General features: G+C 36.9%; 1 protein-coding gene across 1 annotated transcript; it reads left to right on the forward strand.

The window, feature by feature from the left end:
• Positions 1–3,203: 3,203 nt before the first annotated feature.
• On the forward strand, positions 3,204–26,905 carry LOC147571121 (EF-hand calcium-binding domain-containing protein 13-like; the record flags this gene model as incomplete). The annotated part of the gene is made up of 8 exons (XM_086696619.1): positions 3,204–3,347; positions 5,141–5,212; positions 8,695–8,838; positions 12,733–12,804; positions 18,994–19,137; positions 19,720–19,788; positions 23,233–23,373; positions 26,880–26,905. Coding segments are annotated over 8 exons (812 nt in total), but the record flags the coding sequence as incomplete, so codon positions are not given.
• Between the last annotated feature and the right edge of the window lie 312 nt (positions 26,906–27,217).

The following is a 27,217-nucleotide window of genomic DNA, read 5'->3' on the forward strand; positions in this document are numbered from 1 at the left end:
ACTTTGGCTCAGGTCATGATGTCGTAGTCTGTGAGTTTGAGCTCTGTGCTGAGCTTCGTGCTGACAGCTCAGAGCATGGAGCCTGCTTCAGATTCTGTGTCTCCTTCTCTGTCTCAAAAATAGACATTAAAAAAAAAAATTGAATGAATGTCAATTTCCTCTAGGGAGCCTGTCATTATCTGGTAGTCGAGGTCAGCTTCTTTTATTATAAGCTTTCATTAAACTATGTCTTTTTCATAGCATTTACTTCATACTATAAATACCCATTAATATTTTTTTAAATGACACTAGAAATGCTCAATATATTTTAGCTTATAAAGTGACAAAAGTAGGAGCATCTGACTGGTTCAGTTGGTAGAACATGCAACTCTTGACCTCAGGGTCATGAGTTCAAGCCCCATGTTGGGTGTAGAGCTTACTTAGGAAAAAAAGTAGCAAAAATATTAGAGAACTTTGAATTATCTTAATTCATTAAGACCAAAATAATATAATTTCTCATTAAATTTTTTTATTTGAGTACGGTGGACACACAATGTTATATTCGTTTCAGGTGTAGTGATTATACATTTTGCTATGCTCACCACAAACATAGCCATTTGTCACCATACAACAATATTACAGTATCACTGACTATATTCCCTTTCCTGTGCCTTTTATTCCCATGACATAGTCATTACATTCCTGGAAACCCGTATCTCCTACTCCCCTTTACCCATTTTACCCATTATCCCCCCTTCTCTCTGGCCACCATCAGTTTGTTCCTGTATTTTTAGGTCTGATTTTGCTTTTCTTTTTTTTTTATTTGTTTTTTAGATTCCACCTATGAGTGCAATCATATGGTGTTTGTCTTTCTCAGTCTGACATATTTCACTTAGTATAATACCCTCTAGGTCCATCCATGTTGTTGCAAATGGCAAAAAAACAATCTCATTCTTTTCCATGGTTGTGTCAAATTCCATAATATACCACCTCTTTATTCATTCACCTATTGATAGATAGTTGAGATACTTCCATATCATGGCTATTGTAAATAATGCTGCAATAAACATATAGGGGTGCATATACCTTTTTGAATTAGTGTTTTTGTTCTCTTTGGGTAAATACCCAGTAGTGGAATTGTTGGGTCAAATAGTATTTCTGTTTTTACTTTTTGAGGAACCTCCATACTGTTTCCACATCAGCCGTACCAATTTACATTCCACCAACATTGCACAAGGGCTGCTTTTTCTCCACGTCCTCGCCAGCACTTGTTACTTCTTATGTTTTTGATTTTAGTCATTCTGACATGTGTAAGGTGATATCTCATTGTTGTTGTGATTTGCATTTCCCTGAGATTGGTGATGAATATCTTTTCGTGTGTCTGTTGGCCATCTGTATGTCTTCTTCAGAAAAAGGTCTATTTAGGTCTTCTGCCCATGTTAAAATCTGGTTGTTTTCTAGTCATATTTTTGATTATTTGGTTAATGATTCTTTTTCTTACGTGCCTGGAAGCATCATTGGGCCAAGAACCATGTTTCCATTTTGCCAGAAGTCCTAGCATTGTTTCTCCAGATCCTAGCACAATTTTGGCTTTCAGAAGCCCCTTATTAATAGCTAATTTAATAGCTAATATTATATGATATTTACTGTGCTAGGCATTGTTTCAAATCTTTTATATTATTGACTTATATAATTGTGAATATTTATGGAATTAAAGAATGACAATAAATCTGTCTTCTTATCTCATTAGCCTCATCTCTCATCACTTCTGCATTTGTATTTATTCTGTAGCCATATTACTTATTATAATTTAAATTGGTTCCATATCTTCCATGTGCTTTTGGTTCCATATATTTGCATGTGCTGTTTCCTTTCTGTATATTTTCTGTCAAACAAATTCACATTTTCCCCCCAAACTCAGCTCAAACATCACTCCTCAACCCATAAGACTTTTCAGAGTTATAGGTTAGGTGAACTGTCTCAGTGCTTTATATCTGAGTGCTCAGTGCTCATATCTGGCACACATTTTTCTCATAGTACCAACTATATAATGTATTATAATTTTATTTATAGACAAGACAAATTCTAAAGTCCCTGTCTTCAAGGAATTTAAAGGAAACTCTTTAAGAGGGCTGAAATTTTCATTGTTGGTTTTAGTAGCTATAAAATAAATGTTAGTAAAAATGAATATAGGTCTAAAATGGTATTATGGTATTCTTTCCAACTGAAGGTTTAGATCTGTTAGTATAATGCAACGATTTTCGGACTATGGAAACATACACGACAACTTCATTTTGGGGTTGAGAGAGAAATGGGGTGAGAAATGGTATTGACAAAAAATTGAAACTCCCAGTAATGATCATGTTTTATATTTTAAATTGGTGTGGTATCAACAGGACTACATTTGGTTGCATGGGTTGTGCTTGCACAGAGATGCCTGGTTGAAAGGGTACAAGTAGAGACTGAAATGCATTCTACATTCCACTGTGCTCTCCAGGCTGGGACCACCAATGCTAGATTGCAGCTACCTAGAGGAAGGTATGCCTCTTTGTAATTGATACATAGAGAGGGGTGCCTTTTTTCAATTCACACAAAAGCACAATATAGACTGGTAGTGGCCCTGGAGATCAAGAGCTTTAATCTCAAATTTTAGCTTTTTTTTTTTTTTTTTTTTTGGTTTATTTCATCAGTTGATAGAAGTCTTTAGATCTACATGTACAGGACGTTACTATTATTTAAGAAAGGGTCACAGCTTATTCAGTATTTAATGGATGAATGGATTCAGATAACCCATCAAATTCTGCATATAATTTTTTGGTTTAATTTTTCTTTTCTTAAATGTTTAGTTTTAAGAGAGAGAGAGAGAGAGAACAAGTGGAAGAGGGGCAGAGAGAGAGACACAGAATCTGAAGCAGGCTCTAGGCTCTGAGTTTTTAGCCCAGAGCCCAATGCGGGGCTTAAACCCAGGAACCATGCGATCATGACCTGAGCTGAAGTTGGATGGCTAACCGACTGAGCCACCTAGGCGCCCTTAATTTTTTTAAATGCTGCTTGAAATAAATAGGTTGTCAGTTACAAGTAGAAAATACTTTGCTTTTTTTCTGCAGAGATTTTAGTTAAATATATATACTTAAATTGAGAGTTCACCTATAGTGGACTCTGGACAAACTATTTTGCATTTTTTAAAATAATAGTATCTTATATATATTTATTTATCTTTGTAGCATTTAAAGAAGCTGCTTGTATCTTGACAAGTGTTGATAATGGCAAGATTGGCATACGTAACTTGGAGCATGCCCTGAAAAGTTTGAATGTTAATTTAGCTGCGGAGGACGGCAGTGAAGCCCTTAAATATTGTGACATCAGTGGTGAGCATTTTTTTGGCTTGAGATTCTGCTCATTTTTCCCTGTTTATAGGAACCAGTTTTAGAGTGTTTTATATGGAGGTAAAATGCTAAAGGCAGTCGCGATGAGGCTTAGGTTGATATAAATTAGAGCCAAAATAGTCTGCTAATTTATTTACTGACCATATCTATCTGTTCATACTCTACATATGCTAATTTAGATAATTAGCATTCATTTCTTGTAAGCATGGGTGGGAAAATACCATTATGTAATAAAACAAAGACATGACATCAGCAGCTTCATTTTGATCTGCAGTCTTTCTTCAGAGGAGACCCACTTTCACCTTTTATTTTGCTTGTCCCATTCTGCTTTTTTAACCAAAGGAAATACCCAAAGTTTCATTACATCTCAGAAGAATAATTATTTAGTCTTGATCATTGTTTCCAAGTGGTCACATATTTATCTTTGTTTTCCATCTTTGACTTCATGTATTGTGTACTTGATCTCCTTTCCTATTTACATCCACTCTTAAGTGTCAAATCGTGTGGGAATACTTCTAGAAGCTGGTGAGTTTTACCAGTTTTAGGTGGCTTTTTATTTGGGGTTTATCTTAACCAGCTTGTTTTTTCTATGGGAATCCCATGAGCATGTCTTAGGTTTAAGAGTACCTCCCCAGCATTGTTTGGTTATTGCTTTTGCCATAGATTATTATTGACCTCAATCAATTTTTATGTTTTGACCTGGGGTTTTTCATATCATGGGAGTGGTATAAATTTAGGCCCTAAGCCCACATGAGATGCAGGAGATTTTTCACAGGTGATCTTTTTTACCCACTGCCTCTCAAAATTGGGAAGATTTAGGTCACCTTGGTGTTTACATGGGCCAGTGAATATAATATTTTAATCTCCCTTTCACTGGATTGAAATTCTTTAAGCATCCCAGTTTCATTTGGTATCTAAATTCAAACTCTCTGTGTAGCAGGACCCAAGTTTTCTTTTATGAATATGCATGAACATTTAAATCAAGCACCTTGCTGCTTTTGGATCTAATATGTATCCCCAAATAGCTGTAGGCTTAGTATTCACTTGGTTTTCCCCTCTGGATCTCTGTGCCCACTTAACGTTTTATTATTTCCTTTTCATACAACTTGATAATGCATTTATAGAATAAAATATTTCATACAGCATCTTTAGGAATTTGTAATCGTTCCTGTGCTACCCAGCTTGCCATTTTGTTATAAGTTAAAGTCTTTTCAATGTAGTTATAGCCCTATATTTTCTGCTGTGGTTACATTACTGCATTTTATTTCCTGTGTGTGTGTGTGTGTGTGTGTGTGTGTGTGTGTGTGTGTCCCAATAGTTAACATTGTCACCTCTGGCCTTAGACTGCCTTAGTTCAAATACAGCCTCGAGCACTTTCTGGCTCTTGTGACCTAGACAAGTTATTTAATTTCTCTTTGCTTTCATCTTTTAAGGATAGGCATATCAAGCATGTTATAGAATTCTTGTGCATATTTTAGTTAATAAATGTGAAGCATCATAAAAGGATACTTAGTATATATACATAAGGAACTCAAAGTTATTTTAAGTTCTTACTTTTGAGTAAGAAGTCAAAAAAAGTGAACTATTAATATCATTAACTGATCAATGGGTGTGGTTCCTGAAAGTATGAAAAATTACATTGAAATAGTTTCAGCCATTTGAGAGAGAAATGAGGTAGAATGAGATTTTAGGTATTGTTAGTCAGAGCCTTTATTTTGTGTACCGATTGAGTATCAGGGTTTTAATGACAATATGCTTGATTTTGATATTTCCAGATGATAATGAGGTGAATTTAAAAGATTTCTTTGAAAGAATTAAAGGAAGTCCACCTTTCAAAGAGTCCATAGGTAAGTGAATACTTCCAGTTTAAAGAAGTGACTGTAAAATAAAGATAATGAAATCACATTTAAAAAAAATCACTAAATGGATTTCAAGTGTTTAATTTGTAGTGTCTATAGTTTCAAAAAGGATTTCAAGCAGCTTATGTGATATAAAAAAAAAACAAGTGAAAATGGGGCAAAGTTAGTTATAAAGGAGGGAAAAGAAATAAAACAGCGTTGAAGAAGATACACAGTAAATACCTTTGCTGTTAATATAAAGTCCTTCCTCAAGAGGAGATAAATTTTTCTTCACTCAAGGGGTTCTGGATCTATGAATTAAATCAGGTGTGGAAATTGGGTGAGGGACCACTACTACCCTCTGTGCTGTCTCAAGTCAGGCCTTTGGAGTTTTCAGGTTTACCCAAATGGACTGGCCACTGATTTCACTTATAGAAATCTTAGCTTCATCTAGCTAGTTTCTTTAAATGCTTGGGCCATTAATCCCTGTATCATTCTTACTACCATGTCATTTCTGTGGCCTAACCACATCGTTTTGCCCCTGCTGCATAAAGACAAGTGCTTGGTCTTTGTCCCCAAAGTTCCTCTCGTGCTCCTTGGAATTAGGGAAACCATTTCAACACCAGCATCTTTCCCTAAACCCCCATGTCTACAGAGAACACCTACCGAAGAACCCTCCACAAATGCAGACACCCCTGCCAACAATGGATTTCTAAATGCCTTGGGGAAACAAATGTCTTTTTTTCTTCACGTTTGAATATCTCTAAAATTAGAACACCTTTATAATCAATGGCATTATTTATCAAATGTACATTTTTACTGAGATATAAATCACATACCATAAAATCTCATCCTTTTAAGGTGTTCAATTCAGTGGTTTTTGGTATATCCACAAAGTTGTGCAACCTTCACACTCTAATTCTGGGACATTTTCATCACGTCAAAAAAAACCCCTGTACCCTGTAGTGCTTATTTCCCCGCTCTCCCCAGCCACTGACAACCACTAGTCTGCTTTCTATCTGTGTTGATTTTTGAACATCATATAACTAGAATCGTTATTCTAGTTATTCATATAACTAGAATACGTGGCTTTTTGTGTCTGGCTTCTTTCATTTGGCATACTGGTTTTTTTTTTTTGTTTTTTTTTTTAATTTTTAATGTTTATTTTTGAGAGAGAGAGAGAGCGGGGGAGGGACAGAGAGAGAGGGAGACACAGAATCCGAAGCAGGCTCCACGCTCTGAGCTGTCAGCACAATGTGGGGCTCGAACCCACGAAACCATGAGATCATGACCTGAGCTGAAGTCGGCCGCTCAACCGACTGAGCCACCCAGGCGCCCCAGCATACTGTTTTTAAGGTTCACCTGTATCATAACATAAATGAGTACTTTATTCCTTTTCGTGGTAGAATAATATTCTGTGGTTATACCACATTTTCTTTGGCCAGTTATCAGTTCATAGACATTCGGGTTGTTTCCCTTTTTTGGCCACTAAGAATAATGCTGCTATGAACATGTGTACATTTTTTTGAGTACAGGTTTTTGTGTGGACGTACATTTACATGTCTCTCAGGTACCTACCTGGGAATGGAACTGCTGGGTCACGTGGTAACTTTACATTCAACTTGAGGAGCTGCTGGAACGTTTTCCAAAGCAGCTGCCCCATTTTACATTCCCAACAGCATTGTACATTTCTTTAAATCCTTGTCAGTACTTGTTACATTGTCCGTCTTTTTTATTCTAGCCTAGTCTCACAAGTATCTCACCGTGGTTTTGTTTTGCATTTCCCTGATGGCTAATAACTTTGAACATCTTTACATGTGTTTACTGGCCATTTAGAGATATGTATCCTTTGCTTATCTTAAAATCGGGTTATTTGTCAAGTTGCTAGGGTTCTTATATCCTGGATACTGTAGCTTTATCAGATAGATGATTTGCAAATCTTTTCTCCAATTTTATGGGTCTTTTCTCTTTCTTGGTGGTGTCCTTTGAAGCACAAACGTTTTTAAATTGGGTGAAATCCAGTTTATATTTTCTTTTGTCACTTCTTTTGATATCATGTCTAAACATAATCCAAGATCATTAAGATTTATACTAATGTTTTCTTCTAAGAATTTTATAGTTTTAGCCTTTTAATTTCAATCTTTGATTCATTTTGAGTTAATGTCTGTATGTGGTGTGAGATGGGAGTCCACTCTAATTCTTTTGCATGCAGATAGCCAGTTACCCCAGCATCGTTTGTTGACAAGATCATTCTTTTCCCCCTTAAATAAATGGTTTTGCCATCCTTGTAAAAAATCAATTGATCAGAAATGTATGGATTTATTTCTAGACTTCCAGTTCCATTCCACTGATTTTTATTTATTCTTATGCCACATGGTCTTAATCACTATAGCTTTGTAGTAAAGTAATAACCTAAACAGTAATTTTCAACCAGAGCAGGGCATCAAATTTACCGATAAAGCTTGAGTTACCTGGTTCTACTTCTGACTATGATGGAGTAGCTTATGTGAAACCAACCCTCCTGCTGAGAACAACTAGTAAAATGTGGACTAAATTAAACAGCATCAACAACCACAACTGTTTGAAGGCATTGGAAAGTGACCAAGGCTGTCAACATTTGTGGGGCTATAAGATAAATATAAAGAGCACGACTTACAGAAACAGCACCTTCTTCTTCTTATTTTGTCTCTGTAACATAACTTTAAGTGAAATAAGGCAATAAAGTTTTGATGTAAACTTCTTTGTAATGCTTCACAATTATTTCAGGGTCCACATATGAAGTATTATGTAGCTGTAGGCATAATGGTTGACCAGTTACATATGTCTACCTGAAAGGCACAGTAGTTAAGAGCATGGGCTTTGGAAATATCGTGCCTGGATTTGAATCCTGGCCCTGTCACTTAATACCAGTATATTCTTCAGTAAATCACTTAATCTCACAAACCTCGGGGCGCCTGGGTGTCTCAGTCGGTTAAGCGCCCAACTTCAGCTCAGGTCATGATTTCGCGGTTAGTGAGTTTGAGCCCCACGTTGGAGTCTCTGCTGACAGCTCAGAACCCGGAGCCTGCTTCAGATTCTGCATCTTTGTCTCTCTCTGACCCTTCCCTGCTCATGGTCTGTCTGTCTGTCTCTCTGTCTGTCTGTCTGTCTGTCTCTCTCTCTCTCTCAAAAATAAATAAACATTAAAAAATTTTTTTAACTCTCACTAACCTCAATTCCTTCATCTGAAAAATGGGGATAATAATGCCTATCTTGGAATTATTACAGGTAATAATAGACTTAAATAGGTAAAGTAGAAGTACTCAGAAGAGTCTCCAGCACTTAGTGTTCAGTAACTGCTAGCTATTATAATACACAATGGTTTTTAAAACTACTAGTAATTTCATGTAAACTTCTTTTATGCAACTCAAGCCCATTAAGTGAAAGTGAACAGTGTACTCTTATTTCTGCTGTTGAAGCATGTTTTTGCTCTTTTTTTTTTTTTTTCTCAGTTACACGGCTACTCTTCGTTACTGTTCAAATTCTCCAGAATGATCTGATTGATGTCTCTGACCTCAAGGCATTATTGATGAACAATGACTTTCATGCAGCTAATGTTTTACTTGATGAAGTATTAAGACATGGACCTGAACACGGTTAGTAGTCTGAATGCATCTAGTTGTAAAGGCCATCATCTACCAGTGGGGATGGGAGATGTATGGATGGGGTATACAGCAATGGAGGGCACCCTGGGGCGGGGGGGCTGCAGTGAGATGACTGGTGAGCACCGGTGCCACCATAGTGTGCCAAGCCTGAGCTCTGTGAGACTGAACAGATGGGGGAGTCTGGGCCTACTTTATCCCTGTGGGTGGTGGTACTTGGGAGATGAGGTCACTTTGCGAACTGACTGGCGCGGGCAGTATTCAGTCAGAATGCCATGCACAGAGTACAACAGAGTCCGTGAGGCCCTTTGCCACGTGTTAACCCTTTGGAAGGGAAACTATGGAAACTATGCTGATATCCAGGAATACCTCAGGGGGTGTTGCCTGTGGCATTGGCTCAGGGAAGCAGATGTTTATAAATGTAGAAAATAACTGCGTTATTTTAATGACTGGTATTGTTGAATATCATTTTTGCTACGTTTTCAAAAGAGTTGGGGAATATTCTTTACTTTCCTATTCTCTGTAAGAGATTTTTTTCTTCCTCAAATGTTAAGCAGAACTCACAGGTGAAGCCTTATGGGCCTAGAGTTTTATTTATGGAAAAATTCTGGATTATTGATTTAATTTCTTAAATTGTATGGTATTACCAAGAAAATATTCTATTTTCCTGTCAGTTTTGGCAGGCTGTGTCTTTATAGGAATTTGTCCATTTCATCTGACTTTTCAAATGTATTGGATAAAGTTGTCCTTGACATCTGCTTCTTATCTTTTTTGATTTCTGCTTCATCTGTAATGATACCTTCATTTTCATCCTCGATATTAGTGACTTAGAGCTTTTTTTTTCCCCCACTCCACCTCCACAGAGTTTTTCTTTTCCTTTTTGTAAAATTGAGATATAATGGGCATATGATAACATTATGTAAGTTTAGGGTGTCCAATGTGCTGATTTGATACATTTATATATTGCAATATAATTATCACTGTAATGTTATCTAACACCTCTATCACATCACGTAATTATCACGATTTCTTTTTTTGTGGTGAGAACATTTAAGATCTAGTTTCTTAGCAACTTTCAATTATGTAATACAGTATTAGATCAGCACAGCATTAGATTTCCAGAATTTATTCATTTTAACTGCAAATTTGTACTTTTTAACAGTATCTCCCCAATCACCCCACCCCCTAAGTCCCTGGTAACCACCATTCTACTCTCTTTCTATGAGATCGGCTTTTTTGGATTCCACATATTAGTGACATATACAACATTTGTCTTTGGCTTATCTCCTCTAAGCATAAGGACTTCAAGATCCTACCATGTTGTTGCAAATGGCAGGATTTCTCTCTTTCTCATGGCTGAAAAATATTCTGTTGTATATTTTCACACTACCTCTGTTTATTCATCTGTTGATGAGCACTTAGATTGTTTCCATATTTTAGCTATTGTGAATAATGCTGCAGTAGACACAGGAGTATGTCTTCGAGATCCTGTTTTCGTTTCCTTTGAATATACACTTATAAGGGGAATTGATGGTTCATATTGTAGTTCTATTTTTAATTTTGAGGGGAATCTCTATACTGTTGTCCATAGTGGCTGCACCAATTTACATTGCCACCAACAGTGTATGAGGGTTCCCTTTCTCCACATCATCACAAATCCGTATCTCCTGTCTTCTTGGTGATAGCCATTCTAACAGGTTTGAGCAATATCTCATTGTGGTTATGATTTGCATTTCCCTGATGGTTAGTGATGTTGAACACCTTTTCATGCACCTGTTGGTCTTTTGGATGTCTTCTTTGGGAAAATGCCTATTCTATTACTCTGCCCATTTTTAAAATAGTTCATTTGTTTGTTTGTTATTGAGCTGTGTGAATTCTTTGTTATATATTTTGGATAATAATCCTTTATCAGATATATGGTTTGCAAATATTTTCTCTCATTCTGTAGGTTGCCTTTTCATTTTGCCGATTGTTTCTTTTGCTGTACAAAAGTTTTTAAGTTGAAGGTAGTTCTGGGGTGCCTGGGTGGCTCCGTTGGTTAAGCGTCCGACTACAGCCAGTTAAGCATTCGACTTCAGGTCTCGATCTCATGATTCTTGAGTTCAAGCACCACGTCGGGCTCTGTGCTGACAGCTTGGAGCTTGCTTCAGTTTCTGTGTCTCCCTCTCTCTCTGCCCCTCCCCTGCTCATGCTCTGTGTCTTTCTCTCTCACAAACAAATAAACATTAAGAAAAAGAAAAATCTTCAATTGGATCTAGTTCTACTTGTTGATTTCTGCTTTTTGTTGTTTGTGCTTTTGGTGTCATGTCCAAAAAATCATTGCCAAGACCAATGTCTGAAAGCTGTTTCCTTATGTTTTCTTTACAGTATCAGATCTTACAATTAAATCTTTAATTTATTTTGAGGTGATTTTGGGGAGTATCCCAAGTGGTTATTCAGTTTCCCAACACCATTTGTTGAAGAGACCATCCTTTCTCCATTGAATGTTCTTGGCTGCCTTGTCAAATATTAGTTGAGCGTATGTGGGGTTTATTTCTGGGCTCTGTCACTTCTGCTGTAAACTTTTCTACTTTTTTTTTTTTTTTGCATTGGTTTGTTTTTTTTCTTCCTTTTCTCTCTCCCCCTCCTTTTTTTTTTTTTTTTTCCTTTTGGTTCTTTTCATGTCTATCCTTTATGTCCCTTACTATAGTTTGTCATATCCATTCCACCTTGTGTACCTTTACTTTACTTGAGTCTTTATTTTGGAGCTGACTTGGTCTTTCTACACAATCTATTTTCTGAGTTGTTGGCTCCCATCTCAAATCTTCCTTTGTCCATTTCTATCCTGATTTGTTGAAAGAGTTGAGGGTGTTGGGTGGCACATTCAGTTTGGAGCTCTGTCTTCAGTTTCTACTGAAGTAAATGAAGTCCGTTTACTTTAATGGCACCTTTGGGGCAGAGGGTGGGAAGTGGGGGTAGTGAGCCTTCTGACATTTTGATACTGTTTGGTAGGGACTTCATCTTTAACTGCTTCTTTCTTTTCCTTCACCACCAAATCCTATGCACTGAGTTCCACATCAAGATGCCATCTTTGGTCCTATGGATTTCTAAGCCTTTTTCTTAGATTTCTCCAGAGTAAATTTAGGTGGTTACCATTATCCTAAAAGTAGTGTTTCTTAACCTTTAAAAAAAAAAAAAAAATCACTCCCCTAAGGAGACTTTTTAGACGTTTTTGTCGTTTTCACCATCCCACACGCTATGAATGTTTAATGCCAAAAATAAATACTTGCTTATGTACTGTGGCCACAAACCATTGTAATGGCTAAGATTTTTTCCCCTCCAAGAACCTGTTTTCCTTCCTGAAAGCCTATCACCCTCAGTGACAATGCATGTCCTAAAGGTATCTAGAACTTTAGTTTCTGCTTATACTGCTAAACCCTATTTTCTAGAATTTCACTTAGATGTTAACACATTTGTAAGGAATATTGGCCTATAGCCTCTTTGCCTACCCACCATGTGTTTGTTTTGTTTTGCTTTTGTAGTTTTTGGACAAGTAGGAGCTACTGAAGGGTTTTATTCAGAGGAGTAACCAGATTTTTTTTTTTAAAGAGAAAGACCTCTCTTGCTGCATTGTTTAAAATAAATGGAGAGCAATGAGACTGATGCGATAGATTTTTAGCAATGCTATTGTAATAGCATAGGCATTAACTAATATAGTGATATACTCAAGAAGTATTTGGAAATAATTGAATAGAAATTGATAATCATATGTATGCAGAAGTTAAGGAAGAAGGAACAGTACAGGCTGACCCCCGGGCTTTTCACCTTTGTTATAACTTGACTATTAACTGCTGACAGATTAATTCAGAAGCAGTAATTCCTTCATCTACATTTTACTTTGCATTACAGAAAATGGCAAGATTACCTTTCAAGAATTTTTTATTAAGTTCTGTGATACATTGAACATGCCTAAAGCCTCAGGTGAGTTCCACTTAATATGTATCTACTGGCTCCGTGTGGAAGGACAGGCAGTGGTTTTCATGTTAAAACAACACAGGATTGGGGCGTCTGCGTCACTCAGTCGGTTGAGCAACTGACTCTTGACTTCGGCTCAGGTCATGATTCCAGGGTCATGGGCTCAACCTGCATCCATTCGCGCTGAGTATGAAGCCTGCTTAAGATTTCCTCTCTCCCTTCATCCTTCTCCCCAGCTTGTGCTCTCTCTCTCCCTAAAATAGTAAACAAACAAACAAAATCTTTTAAAAACCACACAGGATTAGATAAAGCACAGGTAAGTAAGAAACAATATAAAGATAAAACAATATAGGGGCACCTTGGTGGCTCAGTTGTTTAAGCGTCAGACTTCGGCTCAGGTCATGATCTTGTGGTCTGTGAGTTGGAGCCCCCCCATCAGGGTCTGTGCTGACAGCTCAGAGCCTGGAGCCTGCTTCGGATTCTGTGTCTCCCTCCCTCACTGCTCCTCCCCCACTCGTACTCGGTTTCCCTGTCTCTCTCTCTGTCAAAAATAAACAAACATTAATTTTTTTTAAAGATGAAACAATACAGTATTAGTTTATATAACTTGTGTTTGAATTATATGGCAAAGACTGCTAAGTTTACCCCAAACTCAAAGTTATGGGTAGTTTTACTTTGATAGTGCTAGAAAAATATTAGATTATATACTGTTCTCTGAGATTATTCACTAGGTATATCTGACCTGAATTTATCAGAATATTATAAACGATGAGAAAATAATTTTTAGAATGCAAATTGGTGCAGCCACTGTGGAAGACAATATGGAGTTTCCTCAAAAAGTTAAAAATAGAACTACCCTATGACCCAGCAATTTCACTACTAGGTATTTACACAAAAGGTACACAAATACTAATTTGAAGGGCCACGTGCACCCTGATGTTTATAGCAGCATTGTCAACAATTGCCAAATTATGGAAAAAACCCAAATGTCCATGGACTGATGAATGAATAAAGAAGTTACGGTGTATGCATATGTATATGTATATGTAATGGAATATTACTCAGCCATCAAAAGAATGAAATCTTGCCATTTGCAACAATGTGGATGGAACCAGGCTGGATTATGCTAAGCGAGATAAGTCAGGCAGAGAAAGACAAATACCATATGATTTCACACATGTGGAATTTAAGAAACAAAACGGATGAACGTAGGGGAAGGTGGGGGAAAGAGAGAGAAGCAAACCATATAAAGAGTCTTAACTATAGTGAACAAACTGAGGGTTGATGGAGGGAGGTGGCGGGGGATGGGCTAAAAGGATGATGGGTATTAAGGAGGGCATTTGTTACGTTGAACACTGGGTGTCACATGTAAGTGATGAATCACTAAATTCTACTGAAACCAAGAGTACACTATATGTTAACTAACTAGAATTTAAATAAAAATTTGAAAAATAAAAAGAAGACAACTTTAAAACTTTTGACCAACCTAGCAAAGTGGATTTTATACCTATCTTTTCTGTTTTTATGTATTCTCAACTACTCTCTTGACTATATTTTTGAGGAGCAAATTTATATTTATTGCAGTATAACTTGCATGTAGTAAAATTCACCTTTTTTTAGGTATATCGTTTTTTGAATCCTTAAAAATAATGTCATGTAACCATTACTAAACAGCACATAGACTGTATCACCACAGAAGTTTCTTTGTGTCCTTTTGTAGTCCATCCATTTCGCTAACCCTCATTCCTGGTGACCCCCGATCTGTTCTTTGACTCTAAAGTTTTGCCTTTTCTAGGATGTCATGTAAATGGAATCAGAACATATGAAGCTCATTTGAGTCTGGCTTCTTTCACATAGCATATTATACTTTACATTCATCAACTTTTTGCATGCAGTGTGTTTATTTTTATTGATGAGTATTATTGCATTACATGAATGTAATGTTTGTGTATTTACCAATTGATAAACTATTGAAATTTCCTGGGTTTTGGTGATTATGAGTGAAGCTTCTATAAATATTTATGTACAGGTATTTGTGTGGACATATATTTTCATTTCTCCTAGTTGAATACCTAGAAATGGGATTGCTGGGATATATATAATTAAATTGATAGAAACTGCCAAACATCAATTTATGATAGATAACATCCATTTATGATTAAAAAACAAACCTCTCAACAAAGTGTGTACAGAAGGAACATACCTCAGCCTAATGAAGACCGTATACGAAAGGCCACATATATGCTCAATGGGGAAAAACTGAAAGCTTTTCTTCTAAGATCAGGAACAAGACAAGGATGCCTATTCTTGCCAGTTTTTTTGTTTTGTTTTGTTTACTAAAATATAGTTTACATAAAATGTTATATTAGTTTCAGGCATACAACATAGTGATTCAATAATTCTATGTATTGCTCACTTCTCACCATGATAAGTGTAGTTATCATCTGTCACAATAAAAGTGTCACAATACAGTGTTATTGACTATGTTCCCTATGCCGTAATTTTTCTCACTATTTTTACTCAACTTGTATTCACAGTATTGGAAGTCCTACTGAGAACAATTAGGCAAGAAAAGGGAACAAAAGTCATCCAAATTGGAAAGAAAGAAGTAAAACTGTTACTATTTGCAGATAACACAATATTATATGTAGAAAACCCTAAAGGCTCTATTAAAAAAAACTGTTAGAACTAATAAACAAATTCAGTAAAGTTGCACCATATGAAATCCAATAGAAAAACCAGTTGCATTTCTATTTGCTAATAAACTATCAGAAAGAAATTAAGAAAACTATCCCATTACAATTGCATTGAAAAGAACAAAATCCCTAAGAATAAATTTAACCAAGGAGGTGAAAGACCTGTACACTGAAAACTATAAGACATTGAAGAAAGAAATTGAAGATGATGCAAATGAATGGAAAGATATTCCATGCTTGTGGAGTCAAAGAATTAATAACGTTAAAATGTCCATACTACCCAAAGCGATATACGGGCTCACTGCAATCCCTATCAACATTCCAATGGCATTTTTCACACCTAGAACAAACAATCCTAAAATTTGTGTGGAGCCATAGAAAACCCTGATAGCCAAAGCAATCTTGAGAAAGAGCAAAGCTGGAGCCATCATACTTTCTGATTCCAAACTTTATTACAAAAGTATAGTAATCAAAACTCTATGGTATTGGCATAAAAACAGACATCAGTGGAACAGAACGGAGAGCTCAGAAATAAACCCTTGCGTATACGGTCAATTCATTTATGACAAACGAGGCAAGAATATATAGTGGGGAAAGGACAGACTCTTCAATAAGCGGTGTTGGGAAAACTAGACAACCACATGCAAAAGAATGAAACTGGATTCCTATCTTAGACTATGATTAAATACTTGCACTTGTAAGACCTGAAACCATAAAACTCCTGGAAGAGGGGCGCCTGGATGACTCAGGTAATTGTCTGGCTTGGCTCAGGTCATGATCTCGCGGTCTGTGGGCGTCGGGCTCTGTGCTGACAGCTCGGAGCCTGGAGCCTGCTTCGGATTCTGTGTCTCCCTCTCTCTCCTCCCCTCCCCGGCTCATGCTCGCTCGCTCTCTCTCTCTCTATCTCTCTCTCTGTGTCACAAAAACAAATGAGAAATGTTGAAAAAAAATTTTTTTAACGTTTAAAAAAAATCTAGGAAAAAACATAGGCAGTAAGCTCTCTGACATCCATCTTGGAAAAAATTAAAAAAAAAACAATTTTGTCTATTAATACGATATCATAGGTAAAGTCAAAGAACAAATAACAATATGGTAGAAACTACAATGTATATCACAGAAGAAAAATAGAAAAATGGGCAAAAATCATGGATATATAAATCATAAAAAAGATCTTAAATGGCTTATGAACATATTAAGAGATGTTTGATTTTACTCATAATACGAAATATGCAAATTAAAATGGAGATACAATTTCTCACCCATTAGATTGGCAAAAATTGAAAACCTTCACAGCATACTCTGTTAGGTTGTAGAGAAAAAGACGTTTACCTATAGCTGGTGGGCATTTAACATGCTACCATTCTAATGGAGGGAATTTGGCAATGTCTAACAGAACTACATATGCCTTTACCTTTGGACCCAGCAATCCTGCTTCTAGGAATTTTCCCTGAAGATACCCTCCAACAATGTGAAAATATAGATACATAAGATTATTCATTACAGAATTATTTGAGATGGCAAAATATAATGAAAATACTTAATGTGTAAACATTGGAGGTTAGTTGAATAAACTTTAGTTTCTATGTACAGTAGAGTATTATACAACTATAAAAAAGAATTTTTTAAAAAGGAGTTTCAGGGGTGCCTGCATGACTTAGTCGGTTAGGCGTCCGACTTTGGCTCCGGTCATGATCTCACGGCTCGTGAGTTCAAGCCCCGTGCCAGCCTGGAGTCTGCCTTGGATTCTGTGTCTCCATCTCTCTCTGCCCCTCCCCTACTCATGCTCATGCTTTCTCTCTCTCTCTTTCCAAAATAAACATTAAGAAAAAAGAATTTCATACCTCTGCTTTTTGTACTACTGATTTTATACCTTTCCAGCATTTAAAACTACAAATTTCCCTCTGAGCACTTTCACAGCATCTCACAAAATTTTATATGTTGTGATTTGATAATCACTTATTTCAAATATTTTCTAATTTACCTTGTGATATCTCATTTGAAACATGAGTTATTTAGAAATGTACTATTTAGGGGCACCTGGGTGGCTCAGTTGGTTAAGTGTCCGACTTCGGCTCAGGTCATGATCTCATGGTTCCTGGGTTGGAGCCTCGTGTCGGGCTCTGTGCTGACGGCTCAGAGCCTGGAGCCTGCTTCGGATTCTGTGTCTCCCTCTCTGTCTGCCCCTCTCCCACCCACGCTCTGCCTCTCTCTGTCTCTCAAAAATAAATAAACATTACAAAAATTAAAGAACTATATTATTTAATTTCCAAATATTTGGACATGTGCTAGGGATCTTGTTACTGATTTCTAATTTAATACACCTTGGTCAGAGAATTTATTTCGTACAATTTAAATTCTTTTAAATACATTAAGATTTGGTTTAAAGACTAGCATGTGGTCTACCTAGGTGAATATTCCATGTGCACTTGAAAGAATGTATATTCTGTAGTTGTTGGGTAGTGTTCTATAAATATCATTAGGTTAGATTGTTTGCTAGTTTTGTTGGATATTCTAATTTCTGATTTTTTTAAACATTAAAATTTTTTTTTTGTTTTAATATTTATTTTTGAGAGAGAGAGGGGGAGAGAGAGAGAGAGAGAGAGAGAGAGAGAGAGAGAGAGAGAGAGAAAGAGAAAGAGAGTACGAGCAGGGGAAGGGCAGAGAGAGAGGGAAACACAGACTCCAAAGCAGGCTCCAGGCTCTGAGCTGTCAGCACAGAGCCCAACACAGGGCTCTAACTCATGAACTGTGAGATCGTGACCTAAGCCAAAGTCAGACACTTAACTGACTGAGCCACCCAGGCGCCCTTAATTCTTACTGATGTTTATTCTAGTTGTTCAATTAATTACTAAGTGCAAGATTTTCAAATCTGCAGTTCTGATTATGGGTTCATGCATTCCTCCCTTTAATTCTGCAAGCTTTTGCTATATTTGGAAGGCTCTTGTTAGATGCATACACATTTGATATTGTTGCAAAATTTAATGTATATGACCTTATGAAATGTACTTTGTCTGTTGCTCTCTTTTGTCTTATTTTTGCTGCTCTTCTGTTTCTTTCCCCCAGTTTCCTTACTTATATTTATACATTTATGTGTACCTATTGTCACCTATTTTAAATTATTTTAGGTACATAAATAAATACAAATACTGCCTTTTCTCTTAAGTATAATTTTATATCTTGGGAGATTTTTTCCCCCACTCTTTTTTAAATATAAAGGAGACGGGTGCCTGGGTGGCTCAGTCGGTTGAGCGTCTGACTTCAACTCAGGTCATGATCTCGCGGTCTGTGAGTTCAAGCCCCGTGTCAGGCTCTGTGCTGACAGCTCAGAGCCTGGAGCCTGCTTCAGATTCTGTGTCTCCCTCTGTCTCTGCCCCTCCCCAGATCATGCTCTGTCTTTCTCTCTCTCTCTGTCAAAAATAAATAAACATTAAAAAAAATTAAAGTATAAAGGAGAAACATGAAAATTCCTTTCTAAGTGAAGGTGATTATCTCTTCCCAGGAAATAAAAATCAATTTTACAACATCAACATTTACAAAAATGAACTTAAAGACATTCCTGTACTTCAGCAAAATTTAAATGCCATTGGAATCTATCTAACAGATGATAAAATAAAGGAGACTTTGGATAACACTCATCCTAACGGTGAGTAATTATTTCAATTTAAAATAACAAATTTTGCGTATTTCAGAAGTTTCACTCTAAATGCCAAAGGAAATATACTGCCATATATCTTTTAAAAGAGAAATTAGGGGCGCCTGGGTGGCGCAGTCGGTTAAGCGTCCGACTTCAGCCAGGTCGCGATCTCGCGGTCCGTGAGTTCGAGCCCCGCGTCGGGCTCTGGGCTGATGGCTCAGAGCCTGGAGCCTGTTTCCGATTCTGTGTCTCCCTCTCTCTCTGCTCCTCCCCCGTTCATGCTCTGTCTCTCTCTGTCCCAAAAATAAATAAACGTTGAAAAAAAAAAATTTAAAAAAAAAAAAAATAAATAAAAGAGAAATTAAAAATTGTTTCTTGTCTATCAATTTATGGGTTTTTATCAGAGGAATTGATGTTCAAAGTGCATCTCTGACAGCTTTATTTTAGGTCGATTCTGCATATCACACGTGTCACAATAGGATTACCAGTCCTCTCCATTATTTTTGTGTTTATAGCTCTGGTGTTATAACATCAAGTGGTCCTTTTTACAATAATATCTAAATTCTTTCTTTTTTTCTTTTTTAAAAAAAGATGAAGTGGTGAGTTTTAAGGATTTCATCAGAGAATTGGACAACAGTGATGAATTTATCGAGTGCCACAGTAAGTATGAAATTCAAAATGCATATGAACAGGAACTTCATTTTTGGGGGTCGGTGTATGTATAGTTATGTGCGTATATAGACTTTATATATACTCTACCAAACCCCCCTTTTATGCATTTTCTCATTTAAACTCAGTTGATGTTGTAAACTCTAGGTTTTCACACATAGATACATATTTTTCATACTGTAATATTCTTGAATTATTTAAAAAAATTTCTGTTGTCTCTCTTTCTTCCTTGTCATGTGTTTTATTGCTATATTCTTTCTTTTGTCCTTCCTAATGCTGATGGGGTTATCCATCTTATAATCAAAGTAATCAAGTTTGGTTTTTTAAATCACATCTAATGACTTTTCCCCTCTGTATTCTTATCTTTCTTGTTTATTTCTTCATATATATATATTTTTACATTTGCTCTCTATCTCCTTGTGAAAAACATTGGCTAAATGCTTAACTTTTTTCGGTTTGTTTTGACATTTCAGCACAGTTCTATCATGAGGACACTAAAACAGCCTTGGACCACAGACATTGAGATTGAGAATTGTAGTCCTAAAACGGGGGTTTTAAAAGAAGTATTGAAATAAGTGGATTCTCTCTAAAGAATCTGTACTTGGGATGCAGTTCCACTCACTATCTCAGGATAAGTTTGGTGGGAACCTTGACAAATTAATTCTATATTCATTATAGAAGATTATAGATCTATGAATAGCTAAGACCCTTTTGGGAAAAAAAAAAGATAAAGATCTTGCTTTGTCACATGTTAGTACATAGCATAATGCTGTTGTAATATAGACCTGTGAAAATAGACCAGTGCATCACAATACAGAACCCGGTAGAGACTTCTATTAATGGGAACTCGGAATGTGATAGAAATGACATCATCAGTTAGTGGGGAAAAGATGTATTATTTAGCTTCTGATTTGAGAAAATTGTCTTACAATGCAGAGAAAATGAAGTAGAATCCCTATGTCATACCATATACAAAAATAACCTTCAAAGAATCAAATGAATGTTAAAATGGATCTCAAAGATTAAACTATAAAGCTGATGGAAGAAAATGTAAGAAAAACTATTGTGCCTTGTGGTTATGGATACCTTCGTAAAGATGTTACTCCCCAAAAGCACAACCATGGGGTAAAAAAGGATTTGATTACATCAAAATTAAGGATTTCTGGTAAATCAAGGACTCTAAAACATGTAACAGACTGGAGAAGAAGATAATTACAAGATAACCAACAAAAAATTAATATCTCAAATATAAGGAAATTCTGCAAATCAACAGTAGAAAGAAAGAAATCAACTGGAAAAATAAGTAAGGATATAAGACTTAGTATACAGGAGGAGAAACCCACATAGCTAAATATGTGTATGAAGAGAGTTGGCAATACTCACAAATTGCTAGTGAGTAGGTAAAGTGGTACAGCATTCCAGATTGCAATCTAGCAGTACTTGTCAAATTCAGTATGCATATTTCTTATGATCCAATAATTCTATTCTCAGATAAATAGCCCAGAGAAGTTTCTTGTAGAGACATGTACAGGGATGCTCCCTGCAACATTATGGGAGGAAAGAAATGAAAACAATCTATGAGTCCACGATTGGGGAAATGGTTGAATAAAATACGGTCCATACATACACGTCATAACAGTAAACTAGATTTACATTTGCACCAGAGAGAGACCTCAGTAACAATACGGTTCCATGAAGAAAGGAAAAAATGGAATAAGTGTATAACAAAGAATGCTTTATATAGGTTGGGTTTCTACTAATGCCCATAAAACACAACCATATTTATATCTATTTCCAGGTAAACACTGAATTCTAAATAGAAAGATGAGATTGAAATAGACGGATTGAAAGAAATTGAGAAAGAGATTGAGATTGAAGTGACAGTATTAACAAAGTTGACTTCAGAAACAGATTAGAGTACTCTGTATCCTAAACACATACACATTCTTTTCAAATACTTATGGAATAGCCACAAAAATAGATGATGTATTTAAGCCACAAATAAAAATTTCAGTGAATTCTAAAAATCAGAAGTCATTCACACCACATAGTCTGACCATGATGTTGTGACATTAAAATTATTTGTGAAAGAAAGGAAAAGTGTTGCTTTTAAGATGAAAAACAAATTGCCTTGTAAGTAATTCCTTGGTTGAAGAATAAAAGAAACCTGAAAGATTTTAGAAATGATGACAGTGAAAGCACTATGTATCAAATCGTGTAGAGTGTGACCAAAACAATCTTACAGGATATTTTATAGCATTAAATGCTTTTATTAGAAAACAAGAAATATCAAAAATAATTTATCTTTTTTTGAGTTTATTTATTTTCGGAGAGAGAGTGCGTATGGGGGGGCGGGGGGGGGGGGGGGAGAGCAGAGAGAGAGAAGGAGAGACAGAATCCCAAGCAGGCTCCTTGCTGTCAGCGCAGCTGACATGATCGTGACCTGGGCCAAAATGAAGAGTGGGACGCTTAACCGACTGAGGCACCCAGGCGCCTCCAGAACAATGTATCTTAAACGTTCAGCTTACAGAGCTAACCAGCAGGATAAACAACAAAAGAGCAGTACAATCCCCCTGAAAAGTGCTAGTCAGGAGCTAACAAAGTGGAAAGTTGAAGTTAGTGAAATAGAACACACACACACGCACGCACGCACGCACGCACACACACACGCACGCACACGCACTTATCCATATAACCAAAAGTTGGTTCTTTCAAAAGACTAATAAAGAACTCTTTAGGAAGTATGATGAAGGGGAAAAAATAGGGAGGACATAATAAAGAAGACAGTTGTAACTTGGATACAAGGGAGATTAAAAGATATAAATGAATAACACTTAAGTTAGTAAAGCAACAAATTATTGGCATGTCATCAACAACACTGTCATTCTTTCCAAATGTTTAGATAAAGACAGAAAGGGCTGCCTTTTTTTAATGTTTGTTTATTTATTTTTGAGAGAGAGAGAGTGAGCGAGCATGAGTAGGGAAGGGGCAGAGAGAGAGAGTGCCAGATCTGAAGCTGGCTCTGCGCTGACAGCACAGCGCCTGATGTGGGGCTCGAGCTCACAAACCGTGAGATCAAGACCTGAGCCAAAGTCAGACACTTAACTGACTGAGCCACCCAAGTGCCCCCTTTTGTTTCCCCATCATGGCACTATTTTCTTAGAGATAATTTTGGTATTTTGTTGTTTTGTTTAGCTTCCTGCGTTGAACTAGTAAGGTAAACTATTTCAGTGTGTCTTGTTTTCTGATATAAGCATTGTAAACCTATAAATGTTGTAGAGCTTTCAGTTTGGAGAATATTTCAGAGAGACAAAAATCTCTCAAGACTGGGTATTCTAGAAAATGAATACATTTCACCCAAATCAAGTTGTTATGTGCGTCTCTGGATAGACTGACCTACTAGATACCTTTGTATTTTGTCATGTCTCTGTTTAGGAATAGAAGATGCATGTAACATTGTTAATAGTGTCTTTGATAGGAAAGTTGAAGTTAAAGACCTTTTATCTGCATTGGAGGGCCTGGAGAAACCTTTAAATGAAGAAAAACCTGGGGTGTTACTGAACTCTGAAACAGATGGTGAGTTCTTGAGTTACCTCTCAGTTTTCCTGTTTAGACTATATGTGTTCATGCTGGCTCATTTTTTTTTTTTTTTTTTTTTTTTTTAAGAATACTAATACCATAGGTTTAGGAAGATTGTTATGGGACTGCTATGTTTATAAATTGGTTACTGAGAATTGTTGTAACCCTTTTGGAAAGTGTGTGGATACTCTTCTTTATTTGGAGAAGACTAGTAGAAACAAGTACTGTTTTTATCCAGGTTTTAAAATCGGATACGTCTTGGGGCGCCTGGGTGGCTCAGTCAGTTAAGCGTCCAACTCTTCATTTTGGCTCAGGTCATGATCTCACGGTTTGAGATCACGATCTCACAGTGCTCTGCACTGACAGACGGAGCCTGCCTGGGATTCTCTCTCTCTCTTTGCTCTCTGCCCTTCCCCTGTTCTCTCCCTCTCTCTCTCCCTCTCAAACATAAATAAATAACCATTTAAAAAATGTTTAAAAAGATGTTTTCAAACATTTTAAAAAATAAATAAAATCAGATACTTCTTTTTTAAAGATTTTTAAAAATGTTTTTATTTATTTTTGAGGGAGAGAGAGTGGAGGAGGGTCAGAGAGAGGGAACACAGAGTCTGAAGCAGGCTCCAGGCTCTAAGGTGTCAGCACAGAGCCTGACGCGGGGCTCAAACTCATGGACCATGAGATTATGACCTGAGCCGAAGTCAGACGCTTGACGACTGAGCCACCCAGGCGCCCCATCTTTTTTCTTTTTAGGTCATTTATGCTAGTGGTTTGTCAATTTTAATAACTCTTAACTAATTCCTGGCTTTCTGATCCTCTCTATCGTGTGTGTTTATTGTTTCCTCGATTTATGTTTTCATCTGTATCATTTTCTTCTCTACCATTGATTTTGTGACATTTTGTATATATATTTCACATATAGAATGAAATGATCACAACGATAGATCTAGTTAACACGTCACCATGCATAGTTAAAAGAAGGGGTTTTTTTCTTATGTTGAGAAATTTTAAGATTTACTCTCTGAGCAACCTGCAAATATGCAATACAGTATATTTTTGGATATATATGTATTTTCTATTCTTTTAATTTCACTCTTTCTGTACTCTTCTAAAAAAAGATAAATTTGAAAACATGTAAGGGAAACTAAAATTTGAAAAGAAAGAAACAGGACATAAAGAAATTAAAAATATAATAAAATTAATTAGCAGACAACAATATTAGCAGATTAAACATGGGTGAAGAGAGAAATATGAAGTGCAAAGGAGTTTGAAGAAATTATACAGAATGCAGCATAGAAAGACAGAGTTGGAATATAGGAAAGAGGTTAGGGGCGCTGGGGTGGCTCAGTTGATTGAGCATCAGATTTCTGCTCAGGTCATGATCTTGTGGTTTGTGAGTTAGAGCCCTGCATTGGGCTCACTGCTGGAAGCATGGAGCCCTCTTCAGATCCTCTGTCTCCCTCTCTGCACATCTCCTACTCTCTCTCTCCCCCACATAAATAAACATTAAAAAAAAGAAGAAGAAGAAGAAGCTAAAAGGAAGGCAGAATGAAGAGGTCTACTTATTATGGCAATCAGTTTGAAATATATATGTGTATCTCTGATTACGTTATATATTAGTTACAACTAATATAATGTTCCATCTCAGTAAAGCTAGAAAAAGAAAGAATGAAAAGATGTGATATATATCCACACAGGAGAGAAGAGACAGAGTGGTTGCAGAGAAAATATTTGGAGAACTATAGCTGAGAATTTTCCAGAATGAGAAAGACCTAAACCTACCAATACAAGAATTCCAGTGAATCCCACATAGGATGAAAGGAAATCCATACGTAGGGTTATCATGATGAAACTGTGACATACCAAAGAGAAAGAAAAATCTTAAAGGTAGCTAGAGAGAAAAGTCAGATTATCTATAAAGGAGGAACTGTTTCTTATTCTTGATATTTTTTTCTGGGTCTTGAAATCTAGAGAAACATTTTTGTAAATTGAGGATAACCACCCCACGTTCCCCTCCACTTTGGGAGGAACTTAGGCTTTGTCTGAGCCTTTGAAAGTACAAACTAAAATTCATCCAATTTTGTTTTGTTTTAGTTTTGTGTTTGGCAAACACTCTTTGGGTAAAAACAGTCGCCGTGTTTCTGGATTACAGCCTTTCATCAGTTGTTTGGTCTGGGAATTTCTTACTTTCTTGGCAGCACATTGATGAATTCAAGATTTAAAAAAAATTTTTTTTTTTTAACATTTATTTTTGAGACAGAGAGAGACAGAGCATGAGTCGGGGAGGGTCAGAAAGAGAGAGGGAGACACAGAATCTGAAACAGGCTCCAGACTCCAAGCTATCGGCACAGAGCCCGACGCGGGGCTCGAACTCACGGACTGTGAGATCGTGACCTGTGCCGGAGTCGGACGCTTAACCGACTGAGCCACCCAGGCGCCCCAAGATTTTTTTTTATAGCAATAATTTTATTTAGAATTTTTAGTTGTTTTTAGTAGGAGGGCTGATCCAGATATCTAGCTACTAAATACCAGAAATTGAAATCATTTTTTTCTTTCAATTAAATTAAATCAGACCCTGGGGGCAGGGTGGTTGATTACTGGCACCCTCTCCCATTCCAAAGTCACACCATAATGTGGGAGACAGAGGTAAAACTTCCTTGCATTGTGTTTCTACTGACGCTTTGTTGTTGGAGCCTGTGGTAATCCTGCATCTGTGTGAAGGGAAGCTCCCACAGGGTAATTCTCACTCTTTCCCATCAAACCTCTAGTCTCTCAACCCCTCCCTGTCCCTCTCTTTCCTTCTGTCTCTGTCTCCAGACAAACTCTGCCTCTCTATTTAGGCATTTGGCATATTTTCTTCAATGACTCTAGGTTTTTGCAAACACAGTCCCTACAAAAACTCTCAGTCTACAAAAATCTCAGGAGTGAGGAAATATTTAAGGCCAAGCTAACTGCTTCGAATAGGAAAGATGGGTCAAATTATCCTGCCACTTCAAGAGGTATAGTGCCATAGCTCCAATATTTGCTATTTAGATAAATTACAATAGACTTCAATAGAGAAGGGTAACTTTTGAATCAGGCTCTGCAGAGTCCGCTAACTCAAATGCCTGCAGTAGCCAGGCACGTAATGCAAAATTAATAAAATGAGTTGGTTATAAGACAAAAGGAAGGGGTGTGGACTGTAAGGTAACTTGAGAGCATGTGTCCTAGATGAAGATAGTTAAATTCAAATGGAAAGAAAACCCCACCACTCCCTAGGACAATGAACATGACTGAATCTCAGCTATATTCAGTCTGTGGGCTACCAGCCTATGATCCCTGAAGCAGGCTTCTGTAGGAGTGGGAACACAATCTTTTCCTTCTACCCTTCTAGGTTCCCAGCTGGAGCCCTGTAACAAAAGACAGATCAACAAGAGAAAAGCATTCAAATTTAATATAAATTTTACATGAAAGGGGAATATTCATAAGGAGTTGTTAAACCTTGGTGTTTAATGTTTTGGTGTTAGCTTTGATGAAGCGTGGAAAGTGGTAGAAAACTGTGATGGGACAAAATGATATGAGCTGAGGGTGGTCAACCAGGGGAAACTTAGTAAGGTCTGTTCGTTCAGATTCCTCTTGGTGTCCCTCCAACCCTCAGTCTTCAGAGATAAGGATGCACCCTCCCTCTGGGTATAGCAAGAGCATCTCTCACATGAGTGTCTTATGACCTGCCTCGGGGCAGGGGATGGGGAGGTCTGAATCCTAACTGTACCTTGCAATTCCCAGATTGTGTTTCCTTGCATTCCCTGTTTGTGTGTGTGTGTGTGTGTGTGTGTGTGTGTGTGTGTGTGTGTACACGCACATG

The sequence above is a fragment of the Puma concolor genome, unplaced genomic scaffold (genome assembly GCF_028749965.1).
Source record: "Puma concolor isolate L17-30 unplaced genomic scaffold, mPumCon1.1.hap2 unalloc_scaffold_57, whole genome shotgun sequence".
Lineage (NCBI taxonomy): Eukaryota > Metazoa > Chordata > Mammalia > Carnivora > Felidae > Puma > Puma concolor.